A 21,757-nucleotide genomic window follows, 5' to 3' on the forward strand; every position below is an offset into this window, starting at 1 on the left:
GAATCTGAATTTTAGAAATTTGTATTTTTGGATCAAAATAATTCAGTTTTATTAAATTTGGCATACGAATAATTCAGATATTATATATTCAACAGCAAAATATTTTTGTTTTATGAAATTCGACACGCAAATATTTCAGATGTTTCATATTCAAATTCAGATACTTTTGTCAGCTTTCTAGCTCCATACACAGCTAAGTAATATATATGTTTCTTATTTGTCAATAATCTCCTGACCAGCCATACACTACGCATAATGTGACTAACGTATCTGACAGCTGTGACTTCAGTAATACCTACTGTAAATGACAGTGTAAGTTTATGTTGTACAAATCCAAGAAATAAACACCAACCATTTTATAAACATTTTACTCAGCATCCTGTCTCCTGTCTCCTGCCTCCCGCCTGCTCCGTTTCAGGGACAGGACACCTTTCCATAAACAAGAGAAGCCTTTGCAATTGTACATTTTCCTTTACAAAATATGAAAAATCAACAATAATGAGGGAGGAGAGGAGCAAGAGAGCCTGAAGCTGACCATGGGGAGGAGGAGAGCCTGAAGCTGACCATGGGAAGGAGGAGGAGAGCCTGAAGATGACCATGGGGGGGAGGAGGAGGAGAGCCTGAAGATGACCATGGGGAGGAGGAGGAGAGCCTGAAGATGACCATGGGAAGGAGGAGGAGAGCCTGAAGATGACCATGGGAAGGAGGAGGAGAGCCTGAAGATGACCATGGGGAGGAGGAGGAGAGCCTGAAGCTGACCATGGGGAGGAGGAGGAGAGCCTGAAGCTGACCATGGGGAGGAGGAGGAGAGCCTGAAGCTGACCATGGGGAGGAGGAGGAGAGCCTGAAGATGACCATGGGGAGGAGGAGAGCCTGAAGATGACCATGGGGAGGAGGAGAGCCTGAAGATGACCATGGGGAGGAGGAGAGCCTGAAGATGACCATGGGGAGGAGGAGAGCCTGAAGATGACCATGGGGAGGAGGAGAGCCTGAAGCTGACCATGGGGAGGAGGAGGAGAGCCTGAAGATGACCATGGGGAGGAGCTCTGATGTCATCCAGACTGCTGGGGTTTCTGCAGCATTCCCACTCCCAGCTTCCCCAGCATCAGCAGACTGCAACACACACACACACAGCACAGATCAACACACACACACACACACAGCACAGATCAACACACACAGGGAGGGGGAGGGGCTGGGACGTTACCTAGCTCCTGCCATCAGACCAGCCGGCATGAACTTCCTGGAGCCATAGAATCTCTTCCCCATGACGCCTGCCAGAGCACCTGACGTAGCTGTCACACACACACACACACACACACATTAAGATACTGTACCATGGAAACACACTAACCATAAACAGATGGCTCAGTGACTTGATGAACTCCTCAGCAGGTGACCCTAAAGCCGGTGTGAGGGGGGCAGCTTACCTAGAGACACCCACACGTTCTTAGGATCCTCTGAGATCTGATAGGCCCCGAACCCCGCAAGGCCCCCGAACACCAGCCCTGCCGCCAAGGAGGGGACGCTACCTAGGAGACAAACACCAGATATGGGAAGTAACAAAGGACTAAACTATTTTTCTGCCAACTTTTTACTTTCACTCTACATTTAAGCCAGGCTCATTACTTTAGTTTTAATTTGTATTTGTAAACTATGAAAATATTATGCAACTTTTTTTTCACAGATAGTGTAAAAAGGTTTAGATGTTTGGGGGGGGGGAAAGGTTGAAAAAGGTTTTTCCCAAAGGTTTGCATAATTCATAAGTACTGAATGAGGACTCTGCTATACTCTAGGCTTCTCTGTTCTCCCTTCACTTCACCTGTGGGGGGAATATATATATTTTTTAAGGCAGATTTTTTTTTTTACACTTTGATTTAATTTTTGAAAGGTTGAAAAAACAAAAATCACATTTTCTGAAAAGGTTTCGATTTTTTTTTTGCATTATTGATGAGTACTTGATGAGGACTCTACTATACACTCTACTCTATTGTACTCTGCTCTGCATTACTCTGTGCATTTCAAGGCAGGGCTGTATTATGTCTTGACAAAAAATGCACCCCTTAGTCTGACGTTGTCACACTCATAATTCTAGTCAGAATATGAGTCTGAAACTGCTCCGTTGGGCTGAGAGAATGGGGCGTGTTTCAACCGAACCCGGAAAAAAAAATGTCTCTTCGCTAAATTCGATAAACTTACAACCAATCAGAGCAACGTAATATGTTGTTGAAAACAAACTCAACCCAAGCGCTCTTTGGTGATGTAGTTGATTATGTTACTGTTGATGATCTGTCCATCATTGTATAAAGCCCGCCCTGACAATTTGATTGGTCCGAACAGCTGCTGTTCGGGGCTAAGTTTGGCTGGCAGCCAGGCAAGCACCCCCTGCTAACTGACTAAAGTGCCACATGCATGAAACTTACTCTGGTTAGTCATACCCCTCATTGTACAGTAAGAATAATTTTATGCTGAGATATACAGAACATAAATTACATGGGGGGTGCTTTTCTGGGCATTGCTGTAGAAGCGACTGCAAAAAATCTTTGCACAATCAAATTCCAGAACCCTGCTTTCTTGACTTTTTCTAGATCTGTTTGGCCACCCGGTATTTAAAACATTTCTCACACTCTTACGTTCTCAAAGCTTCTTACTCATCCTTATGAGACCTGAGCGTTTCATATATGACTGTGAATATGTTTTATATGTGTCCATGCAAGCCTTTCACATAGGCCTATGTGAATGTGAGTTTTCAGTAGTATTAATGTGTGTGAACGTTTCATATGTGAACGTCTATGTGTTTCATGTGTTTGTGTAAGGACAGTCTGAATTACTTCCTAAACGGTCCCTCAAACATTTACATTACATCAACATACCTGCTTTAACATAACCAATGACTCCGCCTGACGCCACGAGGGCTGCATAGCTGTAACCGACCCAATCAACAGACATGCTGGACACCTGAACACAGGGGGAACAGATGTTAAAGTCCAAATTCAGCAAGTGTAGTATGCTGACAAACAGTTGTAGCCAGTGTGCAAAATACGGGGGGGTATAATCGGGGAGCTCGCCCCCCCCGATTACACCGGCATGAGCCCCCCTGAAAGCCTCAAAAGCAAAATTTGAAGGGGGTCTCAATTTTTTTCAAAATAAATTAATATTGTCACTAATGGTCACAAAAATGTTTTTAATCTCACCATGTCCAGTATTCAGAATTCAAAACATTTATTCACAATGTTTTGGGGCAAGCGGAGCCAGCCAGTCCTGTGTACATATAGTTAGCCATGTGCGCCAAACCGAAACGTTGAGAAGTCAAGGGCTAGCAAGCGAAAACAGAGTTTATCATTCACACACTTTGGGTTCTCATCCAAAAAGTTGGCACTCAGAGATGAAGAAGAGGCACCGAATGATTATGTTGCTGCTAGCACAGTGGGCCCACTCACTACCAGAACAGAGGATCCTCTCCCACACAGTGAGTCCCCAGAAGAACAACGTTTAGTTGAGGCCGAGTGCTCCGAAGACGCAGCAGGTGCTGAGGTAACGTTAGCTGCTGCTGCTGCTAGCACAAGTGACTTGCCGGCTGGTTGGTCAACGAAGCAGGTGGGCGCTAGCCTGGTCCTAACCAGACCCTCGTACATTTCATTTGTACAGAGGGTCTGGGATCGCTCCATTGACAAACGTTAACTTCCTTGAAGGCGGGTCCTCTATTGAAGTTTAGAACTATTGGATCTGCCCAGAGCCACTCTGACTTGCTATAACCAATCGCAAGTGTTCGCCTTAGCCAACTCCTTCACCACTACTGTAACGGGGCTAGCTGCCGTAGCTGGAAAATCAAACTTTTCCCGAACCCCGTGGGGAGGAGGGCCACAACATCATGGCCACCAACAAAACTCAGCAAGGAGTGTTCTTGCTCCGGCTTTAACCTATGGATATTCGGCAGCGTTGCCACAACCGCAGAATAGTTTCGCTCGCATATTCTTCCTCCGCCATTACTGAAGTACTCAAACTAGTGCACGACATTAACTTCATCGTTCTCAGCGACTCCCTCTGTTCGCTGATTGGACCTACAAAAAAATTGTTTCTGGAAACCGACTTCAGAGCCGAGCTCCCAGACCTAGTACAGAAGCAAAATCCAAACTGAGTGGAAGTACGTAGGAGGGCAGAGCCAGGCCAGGTGGGCGCATGGAAAGACCAACTGTCTCAGATGGGCTATACCTGGCCTTTATTCCGTTAATTGCTCTTATAAATGCGCCAGGTTGGAGCGAATTATTTGTCCAGTGTCTTTTTGTACAATGTCTGCATTGTAATGCACAACTTTGCCTCCTTGTTATAAAACAACGTGCATCCAAACAACTTTAGCCAATGCAACCTCTTATGTCAGTGTTGCTTTACAAATACTAGCCTACCATATAGAATAATACTAGAATAATAACATATCGGATTATCAAAAAAGGTTAAGTGTGTGCGTGTGTGGTGTCATGTAGGTGATAGACTGATTGTCATGGCATGCATTAATGAAATGGGTACTATTTTATACCTATGGCAGGGCTGCCAACTTCTCAAAAAACCTCGGCGTGAGATATTTGGCTCTGGTAGCCTACATTGTGTGTGCGTACTACATGCTACATGCCAAAATCCACGGATAAGAAACAATTAAGTGCTGGTCCTCGTGATACGCCTCCATTTGGAGGTCAAGGTGGTCAGTCTTGATCCACACTAAAATCATAACTACACATTTGGGGATTTGTAGACTGTCCTACAACCGGCTATTAGCTAGCTAGGTTATGGCAAGTGAAACTCACCTAACGAAACGTCGGATAGGTTATTATGTATATATTGTCTTCGTACAGGTTGGTGAACAAGTTAAATGCAAACAAATGTGTAGTCTGTTAACGTGTCTGTTGCTGTCGTTCTCTAATTGTGAAGTTACGTTACGTACCACCTTGCCAGTATGTCCTTTATTGCTGCTGCGTCTGGTCACCACCAATAGGTGCGTTCGACTTCATGCAGCTCCGGTGCCGCCTGCAGCCCGGCTGACTTGAAGCAGCCAATGGCATTCTCAGCTTCAAGACAGCCGACTATCGGCGCCGCCGGCGCTGCATGAAGTCGAACGTGCCTAATGTGCGATGTTGACGTGTTGACGTATGTCGTCATGACGCAATGCCAACAACCATAACAACTACTGGTACATGTAGTTCTCCTAGCGGGCTCAATTCCAAACCGAACAACCAACTGCTTTACACCTGAACAAGCCTCATGTCTGTCTGCGGTTGGCCTGATGGCCTCTATGCCTCCACGAAGATCCAGTCATGAGTTCTTGAAAATGTGAATATTATTGGTGTGGATAAGAATTTGAGCACCAGTTTTTCCTTTAAAGAAGGACATTGTATTGTCTCTGAATGGACTGATTATTGTTGACTGGTTATTGTTGACTAGTTATTGTTGACTGGTTATTGCTGACTGGTTATTGATCACTGGTTATTGTTGACTAGTTATTGCTGACTGCTTATTGTTGACTGATTATTGTTGACTGGTTATCTCCTTTGTTTACCTGACAGACACTATGCTGACATCTGGATACACTCTGCTTTCAAGGCATCAGTAAAACAATAGACTCACTACTGAATAAACTCTTCTCTTGTGGAGGACAACCCATACAAGGACAGTCCTTCTGCAACACCACGTCTAATAACGGGAATGGTAACAACGTCATTAGAACCATCACCTGAGAACAGTTTTCAAACAGTCTTATATCAATGTATAGTATCTAGGCTACTGCCAGTCAGAAGAAAATCGTTCAAAAAAAAATTATTTTGTTAACTGCTAATTGGCTCCTTAACAATATAATATTCTTCAAAAATTAATCTAGCTTTTTCACATTATTAGACATTTAGGTATAACTCACGTTTTTTATTATATAGGCCTATATAAACAAATAAACTGGCTGATGACCGGCCTACTGTCAAAACATGTAGCCTACTGTCACAAGATGGCGCCATAGGATCAGTGTGCGATTGAGCCATAAAGAAAACTAGTTGTTCTCACAAATGAACTGGTTTAAATGTTTCAAACAACGTAGGCTATTACATGTTGCTGAACTCTGCCAAAGCAGTCTAAACTAATAAAGCCCTCTAACACGGCCCCCTCATCTCTAGACTAAGATAAGCTTTAAAGCCTAACAAACTAACTTAATATAGATTTGCAAAGCAGATGTCAACGTGACTCATCGCAGGGTTAAATCATCTGTAAAGAAGTGCAGCAACATCACTCTTTCCCCTTACGGGTCTGACGCCGACACACAGGCCCAACCAGAGTCTGAGTTTTAGTGAGGTCCAACGGCAGACAATTTGAACATTTTGAACTGAACAATATTTAATTAGTCTACATTATGTATTTTAATACGTGTCCGAAACTAGGGTAAGTCCTATTGTATACGAACTATAGTGATGGCCCTGCTTGCACCAATATCAGATGGTTTCCATAAGGCCTGGAGACGGGGAGAAGCACCGTCTCAGGTGAGGTCAGTGCTGCTCTCTCAGCATGGTGGCGCTAGTGCACAATTTATCTTGGAGACAATAGTTCGAAAACGTATTATCCACATTTAATTTATTTCAAAGACAAAGCAATGTTATAAAAGGATACGTGAGTATAACTAACCCTATGTTGAGAGGAGAAATTACAACGTTATGATGGGCCCATTTAATGAACAATGTTTGGTAAACAATAGATTGTTTTCGACTTGACAATGTTTTGATTACCCTCAATTTAGACAATCAACATGGTTAATCGCTAGTTCAATATTGCCACACAAACGAGAACAGTTGTTTGGTAACTGATGGAATCATGCTGCAGACTGGGAAGTCTCATTTTATTCTTTCCGAAAGTCTTCTTATTTTACAGGATGATTAGGCCTAGGTAAAAAAAAACTGCTATAAATTATTTCACCGTGATCATGGTAATGACTAGCGTGTAGGCCTATTATTTGTATTTAAATTATGAGAAATATTTAATTGCAGCCATCTGCTGTGACATTGAGCTCCGCTGAGTAATTGTTGCCATTCTAGGCCACCTTAAATCACTACCACCAACAAAAGCAGAAACAACAACAACAATCATACTAACAACAATAATGGCTAATAACAATAGCAATAATAATGTGCTAAATTGTGGCGTTTATCGTTGCCCAATAGCAGCACCCTCCTCGACTTCTCAAACATCTTGAAGGTTTATAATGCTATAGCTGAAATCGCGCTGCGGGCTCGTGCTTGATGGCAGTGGTTGAAACCGGGCCTTGGACAAACAAGTTTGAATGAGTGAATCCTTTCCAAATACCCAGGTAAACTAGTAGCCTAACGTTTAACATTGCGTCCAGAGTGAGGCTTTTATGAAAATATTCTCTTATGTTCTTCATAGCCTATAGGCTATCCTAGTCTATTGTAAATCTTAGAAAATGATTTTCTAAGATTATTTTTATTATAATTTGTATTTTGTGACATTGTCTGTTTCCCATACAAATTATATCTGGAGTAGCCTCACTTAGCATTACACAACGTATAGACGTAGCCTATAGGCTATTGTTGGCGAATATAGGTTGTCTTTATTCAATTGTTGTTCTGATCGTGAAATGCTCATTTATTTAGATAACTTTTCACCATGTTACATGCAGATAGCCCATGTCTAACATGAAAAGTCACTGGGGCGAACTGTGTGGAAGGTAGGCTATTACCGAATATGGTGTCGTGACTATATTCTCACCCGAGTCGGTATGCATCCCGTTAGAACTTGAAAGAAAATGCGTTTTGACCGTAATTAACCATTATCACTTCGCGGTGCACGTGTTGCTCTTTTTGTGCGTGTCTGCCTCAAAGATCCGAGCTCATTCAGATCCAGCCCTGAGGGCTCTATGTATTTGAAATAAGACGACGATAAATAAGTAATGATCCCAATACACATGTGATATTGTGTATAAGTAATTATGTTACGGTTAACCTGGTGTTTAGTGACAAAACACTTTTCATACACTATATCCGTTTTTAAGAAACGTTTGTTGGACGGTCAGGGCCTGTATTTGAAGTTTAATGTTTTTTTTCAAGCAGAGTTATGTCTCACTTTGTGTATCTTTGAAACAAAGATTTTAAAAAATACAATAAAGATAGTGTTTCACTTGCAGACCTAGTGTGAACCCCCGTTTGCACATGCACAGTGGGATGAGTTCTCCAGGAAGCTCCCAGCCTTCCCTGCTCCAGGTAGGCTACACGCTGCTTCTACACACCCAAACATCTGCGCATGCGCCAGGTGGCCCTCACCGCGCTCATGGCCAGGTGAGAGGATCTCATTCAGGTACAGCAAAACTTGGCTTCGACATCGAAGGCTCAATGAGATAACAACGTTTGATCTATTAAACCAGACAGAAGACCAAACTATGTCAGTCATGGGCAAGATGGGGGATTGGCAGGTATGTGCTGATTATTTGAAGACAACAATAGTTGAAATTATAGCTACAATTGTGTCATGAGTGCTTTTTTACAACCTCTGAAACAAACAAAACTAAGTTATTTGGTCTCAACTTTCTCTCACTCGGCCTTGGAACCATTTAAAAACAATATTTATGATGCGTAGGAACAGCCGGCACAAGGTTACGTGTTTAATCTGCCAATGCGAAGTTTTGTCCTTCAAACAGACACGTTTAGACACGTTAATAATAACCGCATTGATCTGTAGCGACTAATGCTATTCGGTCCAAAGGCTCAATTTGGATTCGTGGGATAACTTCGAAGGTGATTGGACCGTAGGCCAGAATAAAAAGAAATCTTATGCGCTTATCTCTTACATTCAGCATATTTAATTGTTAAATTGACCATTTGGCCTACGTTTATAGCAGGATCAACATAGCCTACTATGAAGGCCTATTGTTACTGCCTTCGCATATAACATTTCATTATTCTCAATCCTTAAACTCTTGAGTTTAAAGTCATGCAAAACAATTGGGAGGTTACAAATATTTAACACAGTGCATATATTATACATGCTACTATCAAGAGATGCTGTTTTCTTTTGATGCATATTTAATGTAAAAACTATGCAATAATATTTGTGCGACAGCCTACATGACGTGTGTCTAAGTCCCTGATTGTTTGGTAAAAATGAGCTTTCGAGTAGGCCCATCACTCAAAAGGAGCACCGCCTTAGAAACTTAACCCAAACTACATATCACACTGCATACAGGGTTTCTTAAACTCGTTTTTTCAGCCTCAGTTGTCATTGTGAGGTAGTTTCACGGACCCACTCATTAATAACAAGTGGTTGTAAAGGTACCCCACCTAAAATGGAAATCTGGTTGAACCAAGGCCAACGCCTAAGACTGTCAGACCTATATCTTGACCCCGCAGCCCGCGGTGCTCGAGCTTTACCGGCGACGGGGCAGAACCCGAGTCCCTTAGTCGCTCATTCAAATGAAACAAGTCTCGTTGTTGTGTTAATTATTGACATTCTCCGAGCTGTGCCCTTACATGTCATCAATAGAGCTCTGTGCCCACTTAAGCATTGTCCACTTTTACATAACAGTGGCGGGATAGCTCTTCAAGGTCTCCAATCTCAATAGGACTAAAATAACAGTTTACGAAAATCAGTCTGGCAACCAAGTAGCACGGGGAGCAGGAGACAGGAACTATTTGCATAGTGTGGCACGCTCTTCAATCTATACAAAATGTGAGTCTTTTGAATTCACTGTAAGCAAAGCAGACTCTGAGGCGCAGAACATTTTTGTATAAAGTTATTTCACAAAAGTTATTCAGTTATTAGGTTAGACTACATTAAATGAATTTAAACATTCAATTAGTTTTTTTTTTTGCATAACAGGCATTGACACCTTGACAAGAGCTTAGGTGTAGTGTTACTGTTTCATGTCCTGAATGCTTGTAAAAATGCAGCTGTTTTATTTCGAGCAATCCGTTTTCATTGAACTTGGTGGAAATAAAATCTAAATTAAGTGTCGCTACAGTTTTACCTGTGTAGTCCATTGGAGTTGGGAAAGATGGGAATCCAGCGGCTGTTGATATGTTAATGAGGAAATGCGAACGTTATTACAGTGCTGCGCGAGGCTTTCACTTCCACCATTAGAGGGAGATCTCACAGCGCGGACAGCCAACTCAATAAAAATTGTTTCTGCAAGAGCACTATTCACTGTGTCACACAAGGCAAGACGCACTCAATACCCACGACAACTCATGAAAATGCTTTGGAAATTAACTGATAATATTAAATATGAAGACTGCGAGGTAAGCAGCTTGCATTTTATTTGTGTCGCGCTGTCATAGCGTATTGGGTTTTATTTGTGTAAATGTCACTTGTGATGTTCCCACATTGTTTTTTGAACTTATTTAATTCATAAAAGGTGCAAAGTATGTTTTATGTGTTGGATAAATTTTAGATACACAATACATTTTTTTTGTAAAAAATACAATGTACAGTTTTATTATAAGAAAATTAATAATTATGATGATAATTATAACAACCACAATAGACTCATTATGAAAAAAAATGCTAAGGAGAACAGGACAAAAAAAGAGAATGCTGCTACAAATATTAATAACATAAAAACTTTTTTTTTTAAACCACAACAAAGGGGGTAAATTAGGTTAAACAGAAACAGGCTATGATTTCACGATTTTTGTGACATGTTTAAAAATAGGCCTAAGAATGAATTAGCAAAATACATACATTTTTTGTAGTAGCCTATACTAACGTGTTCCCCAAATTATAGCAAGCATATTTACCAGTAGTTAGACTATTTGTCATTAAGGATAGGTTGTATTTACACAAATGTTACATTTGAAACATAAAATAACAAAAGGCCTAATTATTAAACATGTTTCCCTCATGTTCCTTATTGCCAATTTTTCTGGAATTCGAAACCTGACAGTGTGTGTTCACTGATGTTGCTGAGAGATTGTTATTAAAGCAAAGACAGAAAGTTTGGCCGTATTATCAGAGAGTTGTTGGTGAGCGGTGCAGCCAGTTGAACGGGTTTCCACCCGCGTCTTGGGTAGGCGAGTCACGAGCAGGAAAGAAATGTGAGGCTTCTGTATACGGTTGATTTTGTTAGTCTGGCTTCAAAACCCCAAACTGCTGTTGGAATCAGGCATTTGGTGTTTGTTTATTTGTGTCAAAAATGGTCGCGTGCAAATTTGAAGGGATTGATTTTAAGCATGCGAGGTTTTGATCCTTTGGAACTTCTGATTTTTTCTCCGAGTTAAAGTTAGCTCGTCTGACGTGGTCTGTAGTTGAGTAACCCTGGATTAATTCGGTGGCGAGACTCGCGAGGGCCATGGAACGCGAGAAGTCGGAATCTGACGGGGATAACAAAGGGACAGGGCGAGCAGACAGCCCCGTGAACAGTAAAAATGTGCCAGCCTTGATGCCCTCAGCGGCGGCTGGATTTTCACACGAATCAGAGGTGCACATTGTTTCCTTCCCTAACTCTTCCTCTCTCTGGTCCCCCCCCCCCCCTTCACTCTGTCTTTCTTTCACTTTGCTTGCCCTCGAACCTTTTAAAACGTTCCCCCTCTCTCTGATTCGTCAGACGCAAGAGAATGTCCCTCTTTTTGTCTCTCTCTCTCTCTCCCCTCCTCACTCCCTCTTTTTCTCTCCACATCTCTGATTAGATATAGTGATTCCTCAGTCAATGGACGTCATTTAGTGCAGACTCGCCTTGAGTTGGTTGCCTCGCTTCACGCTCGATTTCAGACCATTCTTTCCCTTATTAAGCATTCGTGTAATATTAATAGTCATGAATATCTTCCATTAGGAATCCAAGGGAAGTAGAAGCTGTTTGCTAATATGAGCTCAATCGCAGGAACAGCACAGTGATAGAACAAGACGGCGGAACAGGGGATACAAGAAACTTTAAAATAAAAATCCGCAAGATCGTACTGTTTTTTAGAATCAAATGAAGGGCAGCGGGAATTTCACCAAATTCTGATGGATTATCGTTCTTCGATGGTGCTTATCTGACAATTGGGCTCCGAGACCTTGCAATAGAGTCGTTGTTGGGTTTATTTTGTTTGCTCGAATATTTCGTTGTTTTGTCCACGTTCTTACTCGCAAATTTTATTTTGAATCGCTCGAAAATCTTCGCAGATGTTAGTGCACAGTTTTTCCGCGATGGTAAGTTGTACTCCGTGGCGAAGACTGAATCAATACTTCAGACTAGCACTCCCATTAAGGTCTTTTTTATTTTAATACATAATGCCGTTTAAACCAATAACCTAATACATGCCTTCACATTCACCTCAAATTGTATCAAAAAAAATATTATATATTTTTTTTAACATGTTACAAAAAAACCTCGATATAGTTTGCCGGTGTAACTGTCATCACTTTAAAAAACATTCTTATTTGACAATTGCCACCGTAATTAGGCCTATTTCTATTCATTAGGCCTGTCCGTTCAAGAGAATTGTTTTAATTCGATAGCGAGCATCGCTGATTGAATAAAAACCATGTCTTCGTCTCCAGAGCGGTGGAAGCCTAAATACCTCTAATATCTCTAAAACGGAATACAAAATCCCGAGTTTGTTTGCCTAAATGTCTAAAGCCCTGTTCACATTCTTTTCAGGATCGTCACGACGGTACCAGCAATGGGACAGCGAGACTACCTCAGTTGGGGAGCGTGGGCCAGTCCCCGTACACAAGCGCCCCTCCGCTCTCCCACACCCCGAACTCCGACTTCCAGCCACCGTACTTTCCACCGCCCTACCAGCCCATCTATCCCCAGTCTCAGGACCCATATTCGCACGTCAACGACCCGTACTCTCTAAACTCCCTGCACGCCCAGCCGCAGCCGCAGCACCCGGGCTGGCCCGGGCAGAGGCAGAGCCAGGAGAGCAGCCTGCTCCACCAGCACCGGGGCTTACCGCACCAGCTCTGTCGGGAGTACCGCAGAGAGGTTCTCCTACCGTCGGGCCACGGGATCGAAACGGGACTCTCAGATTCTATCCCAATCCATGGAATACCTCACTCCTTAGAAGACGTTCAGGTAATCCAACACTTTTTGGTAACTATTAATATTATTACTACTACTATCATCATCATCATCATCATTATTAGACTTGTGTCATTAGGCTAATGCATGAGTTATGTTTAGAATATTGTTTATTACTGCTATAACATGCATGCGTAATATAGGCTATTTCCATTGTAAAAATATTCATGCATGTTTAAAAACGATGTGATGCGTTCTTATTGAATCATCCGATTTTTTTTTTAAGTTTTGTATTAATCAAAAGCAACGGCATTCAGCCAGTACCTCTTGAGTCATCCATGGCCTATTTTTTTCTTTATAGATTACTGTTGTCAATATTCCGGATTCTTTAGGTTATTTTTTATTAATAAGAGTGAATTTGTAGACCGTATTTCCAAAAACGAAATAGGGCGTTATAAACAACGTTGCCCTAAATATCCAGAACTAGGCTAAGTGTAGACTATGAACTTTTTTTCTTCTTCTAAAATGGATGCCAAGTATTGCCTTGCTGATCGTTTTGGGATGTTTCTGGATATTCCTCTTTCATCTAGCTAATTGTAATATCCATGCTCATTACAAACATAATCTTTTTTCTTTGCCCCGCTCATTGCAACAGAATATGACCAATAATCCCCCAGCCCTAAAAAGAGTATCCGCATGGTACACGTTATTGAAATAAAGGCAGACTAAGACACCATTTATAAACGCATATCAAATACAGAACATGAATCATCATTTTGATTATTGTAATTACTTGAAAACAAATGCATATCGCCCAAATACAAGGCGTTAAATTCCGCTGTGATTCTTCAAGCGGACAATATGAACAGTTTTTCGTAAGCAGCCAATCTGTGGATGAAATGAGGTCACGATTAAGGGGCGACCGTGCTTCGTTATTTAAGACTGGTGTGCATGACGTGCACTCTGGACAACTGTTATAGCCATTATAGAACAAATCAAGTAGGCTAGGCCTGTATGGCCTTCACAGCCTGTTTGTGGGTTCATAGTCGGTTGATGCAAAAACAGCACGACATGTAACGTAAATCTTTTGTACTTAGTATTAAGTAGTGCGCTTCTGTATCTTTGTTGCAGCATGTTGAGGACCAAGGAATTCACATCCCAGACCAGACTGTCATTAAAAAAGGTAAGCGGTGCATCGTGAGATACCTCGCGTGCCACAAGCCGAACCCGCCGCTGTGCACCAGAGCGCACGCAGCAATGCCTCACCGATCCAGCGGGGAACAAGGAGAGCGCGGGTAGTTTTCATTAGACTATACTTCACGGTCTCCAGTCCAAGTATTTCAATCTATAACCGCACTGTTTCGAAAACGGGAGCTATAGGCCTATTTAGCGCTTCCCCCCCTCCTCCTCAGTGCAGCTCCACTATATGCTTCGTTGTTTTGATGCATATGGCTCTGCATGGGTTCCTTTGCGGTGCCTGATCAAATAAAAAATGGCAGTAGCCAATACTGTATGTATTATGTTCAAGATTACACGATTAGCAGATTTTACGTCAAAGTCTAAATCCCGGCAAGTACCCTAATCCTAGCTGGAGCGCTTTGATTGTCTGAAGGGTTTGCCTTATTTTCCGTTCAGTGTCGACAGTCGTCCAGTGTTGCTTTAACAGTGATAGGTATATTACTTACAAATAATTCCCTATGAATTTGATTGTTTATGACTCACTCTGAAAGTGGGCTGTTCTCCGTGGTCAGGTCTGGCGCGTCCCTCCCGCCACGCGAAGTCCTTTTGTCAGGTCAAATTAGATGCGCACGAGATAAATCTTGAGAGATGCTCTTTCCGCATCAACATAATAATTGGCTCCTATATTAGAAATCTCAAGAGTTCGTTTAACTTCTATTGTCTCTATTAGGCTCCCCTGAGCTATTAACGTCACAAGTGATCTATCCAAACGAGTTAGTGCCTTTGTCTCCGGTTACCGCACCACGTAAAACGGTAGCCTCTGAAAGGCGAAATCACACGCGACAGTAAAATATAAAATACAATTCTAACATGGGTAGGTCAAATATGTAGCACTTCTCTCGTTGTGTTGACGTCTGTGTGCGGATGTGTTTTGGAGGGTATTGGCGTTGAGTGCGTGCTCGTGCGCGTGCGTCTGCAAAGAGTGTCCTGGTTCAGGGCTCACTGAAGGCCTACAACCTCTCACACCAGCATAGAAAGTTCTTTATAACATATGTAAATAACCACATTAATAGAAACATTATTCAAATGCCATCATATATATTTGTATTTATTTAACATTTAGTTGTTAATAATATAAATAATTCCTTATTTATGTCAGTACAATGTTTATTGTAGGTGTTACAATTGTAAATATTTCCTTCACATTGTGCAACCTGAAATGCACCTTTCCAGTCTCATGCTTCTGCTCTGCCTCCTCAGGTCCAGTGTCCCTATCCAAGAACAACAATGTCTCAGCCATCCCAATAAACAAAGACGGGCTTTTTGGCGGCGTGGTGAACCCCAACGAGGTGTTCTGTTCGGTTCCGGGTCGCCTGTCCCTGCTCAGCTCCACTTCAAAGTACAAGGTCACCGTAGCGGAAGTGCAGAGACGCCTCTCTCCGCCCGAGTGCCTCAACGCGTCTCTGCTGGGCGGAGTGCTGAGAAGGTGAGCTGGACTTGCATGTCTCCACTCATTTATTGTACCAAGAATAATTAAAATCGACCAAGCGTGACACCTCCTGCATTTAAAACAGCCCAAAAGGCGGACGGGTTAGATTCCGTATTAACTCAGTGCACAGTGAGCTTGTTTCCTCTGTGTGGACTTGGATTTAATTTGAGTGTTTTGGCACCAAACTTTAAGCTTTAAGCATAGAATAAAACGTATCATCAAAATATCAGAGTTTAGTCAACTGTCAAGCTAAATGCACGTTGGACCTGTAGTCTACAAAAGTCTTGATTTAGCCTGTTAGGAAACACAGAGTAACATGTTGCAATCATGACATAGTTTCAGGTAAGGTGGTGTGTTTACTCATTGATGTGGTGGTTACACAGGCCTAGTTTACTGCTGTTAACAGATTCGTGCATTTATGTTTATGGAATTAAACAGTAGAGTCCACAGTGTCCACAATGCACAGTCCACACACAGGACAAACCTGTTAATCCAGCCTGTTCATATTGCCTCATGTGAGACTGGTCATAACCTCCTGCTCTTGTCATCCCAGGGCAAAATCTAAGAACGGTGGTCGGTCCCTTCGAGAGAAATTGGATAAAATCGGTTTGAATCTTCCTGCCGGTCGACGCAAGGCAGCCAATGTCACGCTGCTTACATCACTAGTGGAAGGTAAGCTGCTCTTTAACCTATCTGAGGTTCCCGTGATGATAGCAGGTGCGTTGTACGGTTTAGAGGGGGAAGTGTTTTGAAATCAGCATACGCACTCATCCATGTCATTTGGACTGACTTTGTCTTGCACGTAATAACACATGAAGAATGTGTGTGTTTGAAACGAGGAGGGTTAGGGTTAGGGTTAGGGTTAGGAGGTGTTGTAGTCAGTATGGGGCTCAGGGCAGCATGGCCCGTACTCTTAAACGACCTGTGCTCCGTTCTGTACTGGACTGGGACTGTCAGTCTGGCTTGGTATGGGTCAAATGAATCAGCTTGTTTGAAGTCAGGTCACCGTGGGTAGGTTGTCTGGACAGTCTGAAGAAGTTATGCTAATACGGAGCTGTTTCACATTTGGCTGAGGCAAATTGAATGAATTTATGGTTAGACTATTAATCTTGTAATATAGGCTACTAACAATTCGATTATTATTATTTGTTTTATTATTTATTATTAGTAGTTTTGATGGTAACTAAATGCAGCATTAATACTGTGACTTCTACATGGGCTACTGCATTTTGATGAAATGGACTGACCTATTGAGGAAGTAGGCCTATATATGTTGGCCTGTTATTGAATAAATTAGTCAATTACGCTTCACTGAAAGGAAGCCAACAGGACTGAATAAATCTATTGTGCTTGCAAAGTTGAACCTTATTATTCTGTGCGGTGGTATTTGGTGTGCTGGTGGGTTTTAAAGGTGAAAGCTTGGGATGGTCCAGTGCTTCCTGTTAATCATTACTGCTGAGAAACGAATGCAATATTCAGTGTGGTTCATTGAAATTGTGTGCTGTATGGTAATGAGCCTGAAGAAGTGCATGATTCCTCGCGATAAGGGGGGGGGGGGGTAGTGTAGGAAGGCGCTGTGTTATTTAGATAGGGGACACTGCTTTACTGAAGTCATGTTATTGTTTATGATCCGCTCCATTTTATGGAAACGACTTTACTGGATTTGAGCTTTGATGCTAATTGGCGCATGCGTTCTTCCGGAGTTGAGGCTTATGGCAGGAAGCCTCGCAGTAAAAGCCAACTGTTTCAGGAAATTAAAACCAAATACTTGAAAAAATTGACAAAAAGACAAACCTGAATAGAGTGAAGCCGTATTTATCATTACAAAAATATATAAGACTTTACGTAGAGCCTTATCAAATAATTACCTACTGTTCATCTGCGCGGGTTACTAATACATAAAATAAAAATACATTCAATGACACGGTCTCAAATGACTCTGTTTTAGATGAAATATGTAGGTATTGTTGTTTTTCAATCTATTATTCAAGTCATCTGTCGAAATGAAGCAAGTCCTCGCTCTCATTGACAACATTGTATTTTACTGAAAAGAATAGCCTACAGGTGTTCTACCTCCCAACTCCCAGCTAGTCATCTAAGACTGGGCCTCGGTTTGGCCAAACACGTTCATTACATTAACAATGTGTTAAGTGGAAGTGTTAGTTGGTCTATATTTGATGTCAACATTTCAGATCCACGTATTATACACTCAATCCATTTTTTCCTTCCCAGGCGAAGCTGTTCATCTTGCCAGGGATTTTGGTTACGTTTGCGAGACAGAGTTCCCTTCCAAGGCAGTGGCGGAATATGTTAACCGTCAGCATTCCGACCCAAACGAACAAGTCCAAAGAAAAAACATGCTATTGGCAACTAAGTAAGTGCTATGATCGCTTTCACATTTCGGGTATATTCATAACATGGTCATTTTTACAGCGAGAGTTGGCAAACATACTACAAATATGATTCTTTATCATTTAGTGCAAATGAATATTGATAAGATAATCACATAGGCTAAATGTGTTTGTATGGTTGTTTTATTAATGTTTAACAAATTCAGTAGGCTATATAGGCTAGAGCATCCATATTGCACATTTTATTTTAGCATTTTAGTGCACATTAGAGATCAAATTATTGTAGGCACACATTTTCTTTCTGTTGCCTCACACTTAAACAAAAACACAGATCATTTCACACTTCACGATGTAGATTTATATTCATTTGATTCAAGATCAACATTTTGGTCATGTTGCGTAATCCCTGAATCAAACACGTGCAGGAATGTACTATCATGCTGCACTGGCCTGTTTCTGGTGATTGAACTGGCCAAGGATTCTCCCCACGCCACCATTTTGTTTGCTGTGATTGCAACTGCATTGACACATGGCTGGTTCTCTCCCAACTTCAACCCCTCTCATTCTAAACTGTAAAATGTTCTAAGCTGCTGGCTGCAGAATAGTTTCACTCCACTTCTATACAAACACCCCACCCGTCCAAGCCTGCAGGGAGCGTTTGTGTATCCCACGAACTAACAATTTGCGTTATTATTTATGAATTAATCCATTGATAATGTCGTTGTGGCTCGTGTTATTTCTGTAGCCTAATCAACACGTTGTCTTCCTTTTAGGCAAATCTGCAAAGAATTCACAGACCTGCTTTCCCAGGACCGCTCGCCGTTGGGGAATTCTCGACCACAACCTATTCTTGAGCCGGGGATTCAGAGTTGTTTGACCCACTTTAGTCTCATTTCTCACGGATTCGGGACCCCGGCTATGTGCGCAGCCCTCACCGCCCTCCAGAACTATCTGACCGAGGCGATCAAAGCCATGGACAAAATGTACCTTAACAATAACCCCAACAGTCACTCAGAGAGCGGCACTAAAGGCGGAGACAAAGACGAGAAACACAGAAAATGATTTCCCCCTGAACGCCCAATATAAATATTATAAATACTTATAAATACTATTGATCAAGTAACGTGCCACTTCCTGATCTCGCGATTTTACATGTTTGTTTTTACTACAATTCATCTTTGGATTCACGGGAAGCAACACGCAAAATCCCCATAAGAATTAAGAAAAGAAAAAAAGATGCTGAAAGCGCAAAGGAACCGCTCCAGGGCGGGAAAGGAACCGCTCCAGGGCGGGAAAGGTCTCTGCCACACCGAGGAGTTTTTATGTACTTCCTCTTTTTATGAGCTGCGACCGACTGAAATCCAGCGACCCTTATATCTCAATTTACGATTGTAGCCGTATGACAAAAGAAGCAAAAAGAGGATGAATTCTTATCAGTATTGTGAATAATAAACTTGAAAAAAAAAAGAAAATCCACAGAGTTCCATGTCATGACTTGCGTTGTAACTCTCACTCCAAGCGACCAACTTGAACTTTGAATTTCAACACGATTCGCGATTATATAAGGGAATCTGTGTTCATGTATGTATATATTTATTTATGTGTAATTTAATGGGAATTGTAAATATGGTGCGTCTGTTGAAAATTCTTTTTTTTATTTATCTGGTGCCTCCTGTTTTAGTGGGTTTGAATATTCGTTTAGTTCTTCATGTGGTTTATGGTTCTAGAAAACAGCAGTTTGGGGTATTTTTTCTCTGGGATATTTCAATTCAGCCCTCTTGTAGCATGTTGAGGCGACATTGAAGCAAGTGAACAAATTTAATAGAAATAAACTACCATTTCTCTCTATCATCCTTATTCATTTATTTTATTTTATTGAGAGCATAAGCGAGACCTTGATGAGAACTGTTTCGTGTTTCTATTTTCTTGTTTTTATACAAGCTTTTACGTGTTGTGCCAATCAGAAAACGTTTCACCTCTTGTTCTTCCCTCAAAGCACCATAAAAGCAATAAATGGATATTGTCTTTAGGAATTTTATTTCAATGTTTGAAGACATTCAAAACATTTGGGACCATCTGATATCTTGTATGTCCACTGTCTAAATTGGAGGCGGTTTTAGCTGTGTTGTATAGACCTGTGCTGGCAATAGTCCCCATGCCTGTCAATGTATTATAGTCCTTTGTTGCCCAGAAAGAAAAAAAATAAATATTTGATACGCTTCATGTCGATTTCTATTCATATCTTTTAATTTTTTATTCCGGTTTATACGCTCGGGTGTATTTTTGTTCTTGGCAGATTTTTTCTATTCAAGACGGTTACAGTAATTGAGTTTAACTCTCCCCTGACGATTGCTCCTTGCAATAAGCAGCTGAACCCATAGTTTCCCTCAAGTATAATAAAAACCCGTACTTTTAACTGGTAGTTCAGAGCACAGGATCATTCGAAAATGAAGTGGAGCTTTTACCAGGCCAAATGACAAAGAATGAATACATTTTGTTTGAAGTGAGTGTGTGCGAGTGTATGAACGTGTGTGTGTGTGTGTGTGTGTGTGTGTGTGTGAGAGAGAGAGAGAGAGAGAGAGAGAGAGAGAGAGAGAGAGAGAGAGAGTTGCACCAGCCCTCAAGCGAAACCGCTCTTTAAAATCAGTGAGATGTATAGCCTACGCCTGTGTTGAAGGTTATTACATGCGCTTCTCTCATCTACTGTTTTCTGTTGCCCATGTTTTAGCTTAATTCTAATACATACATAAAATACATGTCTTCTATGCCTCTGTAATCAATGACATGGTTGAAAACCAGTCGGTGAACAGTCGATGGGGAACTAGCTTATTATAACGTTCTCCAGCTAGCCTGTATGAAATCAAAGTTTTCTAAATGATTGTTATGGTCGGTAGACCATATGCTTGAAGTAAATGAGGCGAGCGCACGTGCTGATGCACCTGGTACGGTTTTGTTTGGCGTGCTGGGGTTCACGAGCACACACATTACATAACGTTGTGAACGGATGTGATTCTGATGACATGACACCTCCAAATCAATCTCTAACCAAGCATGGTTGAGTCGGCAGATCATTATGCTAGGCCTATGTTGTGTGTGTCTCTGCTGTCTGTCTGTCTGTACCTAGTGGAGCGCTGTGATAGCGCGAGCATGCAAGGCGGAGAGACACTCTTAAATAGGCCTACGTTTCCCTCGGTCTCAGACTGGTCATTTATTATCTGCATGATTTTTTATCCCGACAGTCTGTTTAATTCCGAGGCAGTTGTTTTGAAATAAGGTGAATGAAGCCTAACAGTACATGTCCTTGGCATAATGGCGATGCAGTTCTGCGGCAGGTGAAGCGAGGCATTGTCTGTCAGGCATGTTTTTGTTGGCTGCATCTCAGATGGTGTGTGGGATCCTGTCCCGAGGCACTATAGCTCACTCATAAAGAGGAAGACCCGGCTGATGCTTCTAAAAAAAGCATAAATAGTCAATTTAAAGGAAAACAATCGTATTAAATAGCATTCACTGGTATTAGGAACCCTCTCTCGTGTGCCATTAATGCTAATGTTATTTAATAAATGTATCAATGGTAAGAGAGAACAGTTTGAGTGCGAAACGAAAGCATTAGGCTATAGATAGCAGCATCAGTCACAATGGTGGATATGGTGAACTAGGCTTATTATTTCTACTACAAATGAAGCATTATAAAAATCCCATTGTCTCTTGTTTGTTTACTTTGAAATGATCCTATAATGTACATATCATACATTTTATATT

At 41.6% G+C, this 21,757-nt stretch overlaps 2 protein-coding genes across 6 annotated transcripts; one reads left to right on the forward strand and one right to left on the reverse strand.

Annotated features, from left to right (window-relative positions):
* Positions 1-352: 352 nt before the first annotated feature.
* Positions 353-5,074, reverse strand: tmem14ca (transmembrane protein 14Ca). 4 transcript variants are annotated; one of them, XM_084702519.1, is made up of 5 exons: positions 4,937-5,074; positions 2,874-2,958; positions 1,431-1,532; positions 1,208-1,295; positions 353-1,113 (listed from the first exon to the last, which is right to left on the reverse strand). In XM_084702519.1, exons 2-5 carry the CDS (start codon positions 2,947-2,949, stop codon positions 1,053-1,055), a joined length of 327 nt encoding a protein of 108 aa, XP_084558645.1. In that variant the 5' UTR covers positions 2,950-2,958; positions 4,937-5,074; the 3' UTR covers positions 353-1,052. The 4 variants fall into 4 exon arrangements, with proteins under 4 accessions (XP_084558645.1, XP_084558646.1, XP_084558644.1 ...); XM_084702520.1 differs by having other exon boundaries at positions 4,940-4,960; XM_084702518.1 differs by having other exon boundaries at positions 4,800-4,937.
* tfap2a (transcription factor AP-2 alpha) lies at positions 3,353-20,219 on the forward strand. 2 transcript variants are annotated; one of them, XM_084702515.1, is made up of 7 exons: positions 3,353-3,469; positions 12,614-13,033; positions 14,111-14,162; positions 15,419-15,644; positions 16,201-16,319; positions 17,880-18,021; positions 18,772-20,219. In XM_084702515.1, exons 1-7 carry the CDS (start codon positions 3,386-3,388, stop codon positions 19,058-19,060), a joined length of 1,332 nt encoding a protein of 443 aa, XP_084558641.1. In that variant the 5' UTR covers positions 3,353-3,385; the 3' UTR covers positions 19,061-20,219. The 2 variants fall into 2 exon arrangements, with proteins under 2 accessions (XP_084558641.1, XP_084558642.1); XM_084702516.1 differs by lacking the exon at positions 3,353-3,469 and adding an exon at positions 8,388-8,452.
* Positions 20,220-21,757: the final 1,538 nt, after the last annotated feature.

The sequence above is a fragment of the Hypomesus nipponensis genome, chromosome 8, assembly GCF_054491055.1.
Source record: "Hypomesus nipponensis isolate SF chromosome 8, ASM5449105v1, whole genome shotgun sequence".
NCBI lineage: Eukaryota > Metazoa > Chordata > Actinopteri > Osmeriformes > Osmeridae > Hypomesus > Hypomesus nipponensis.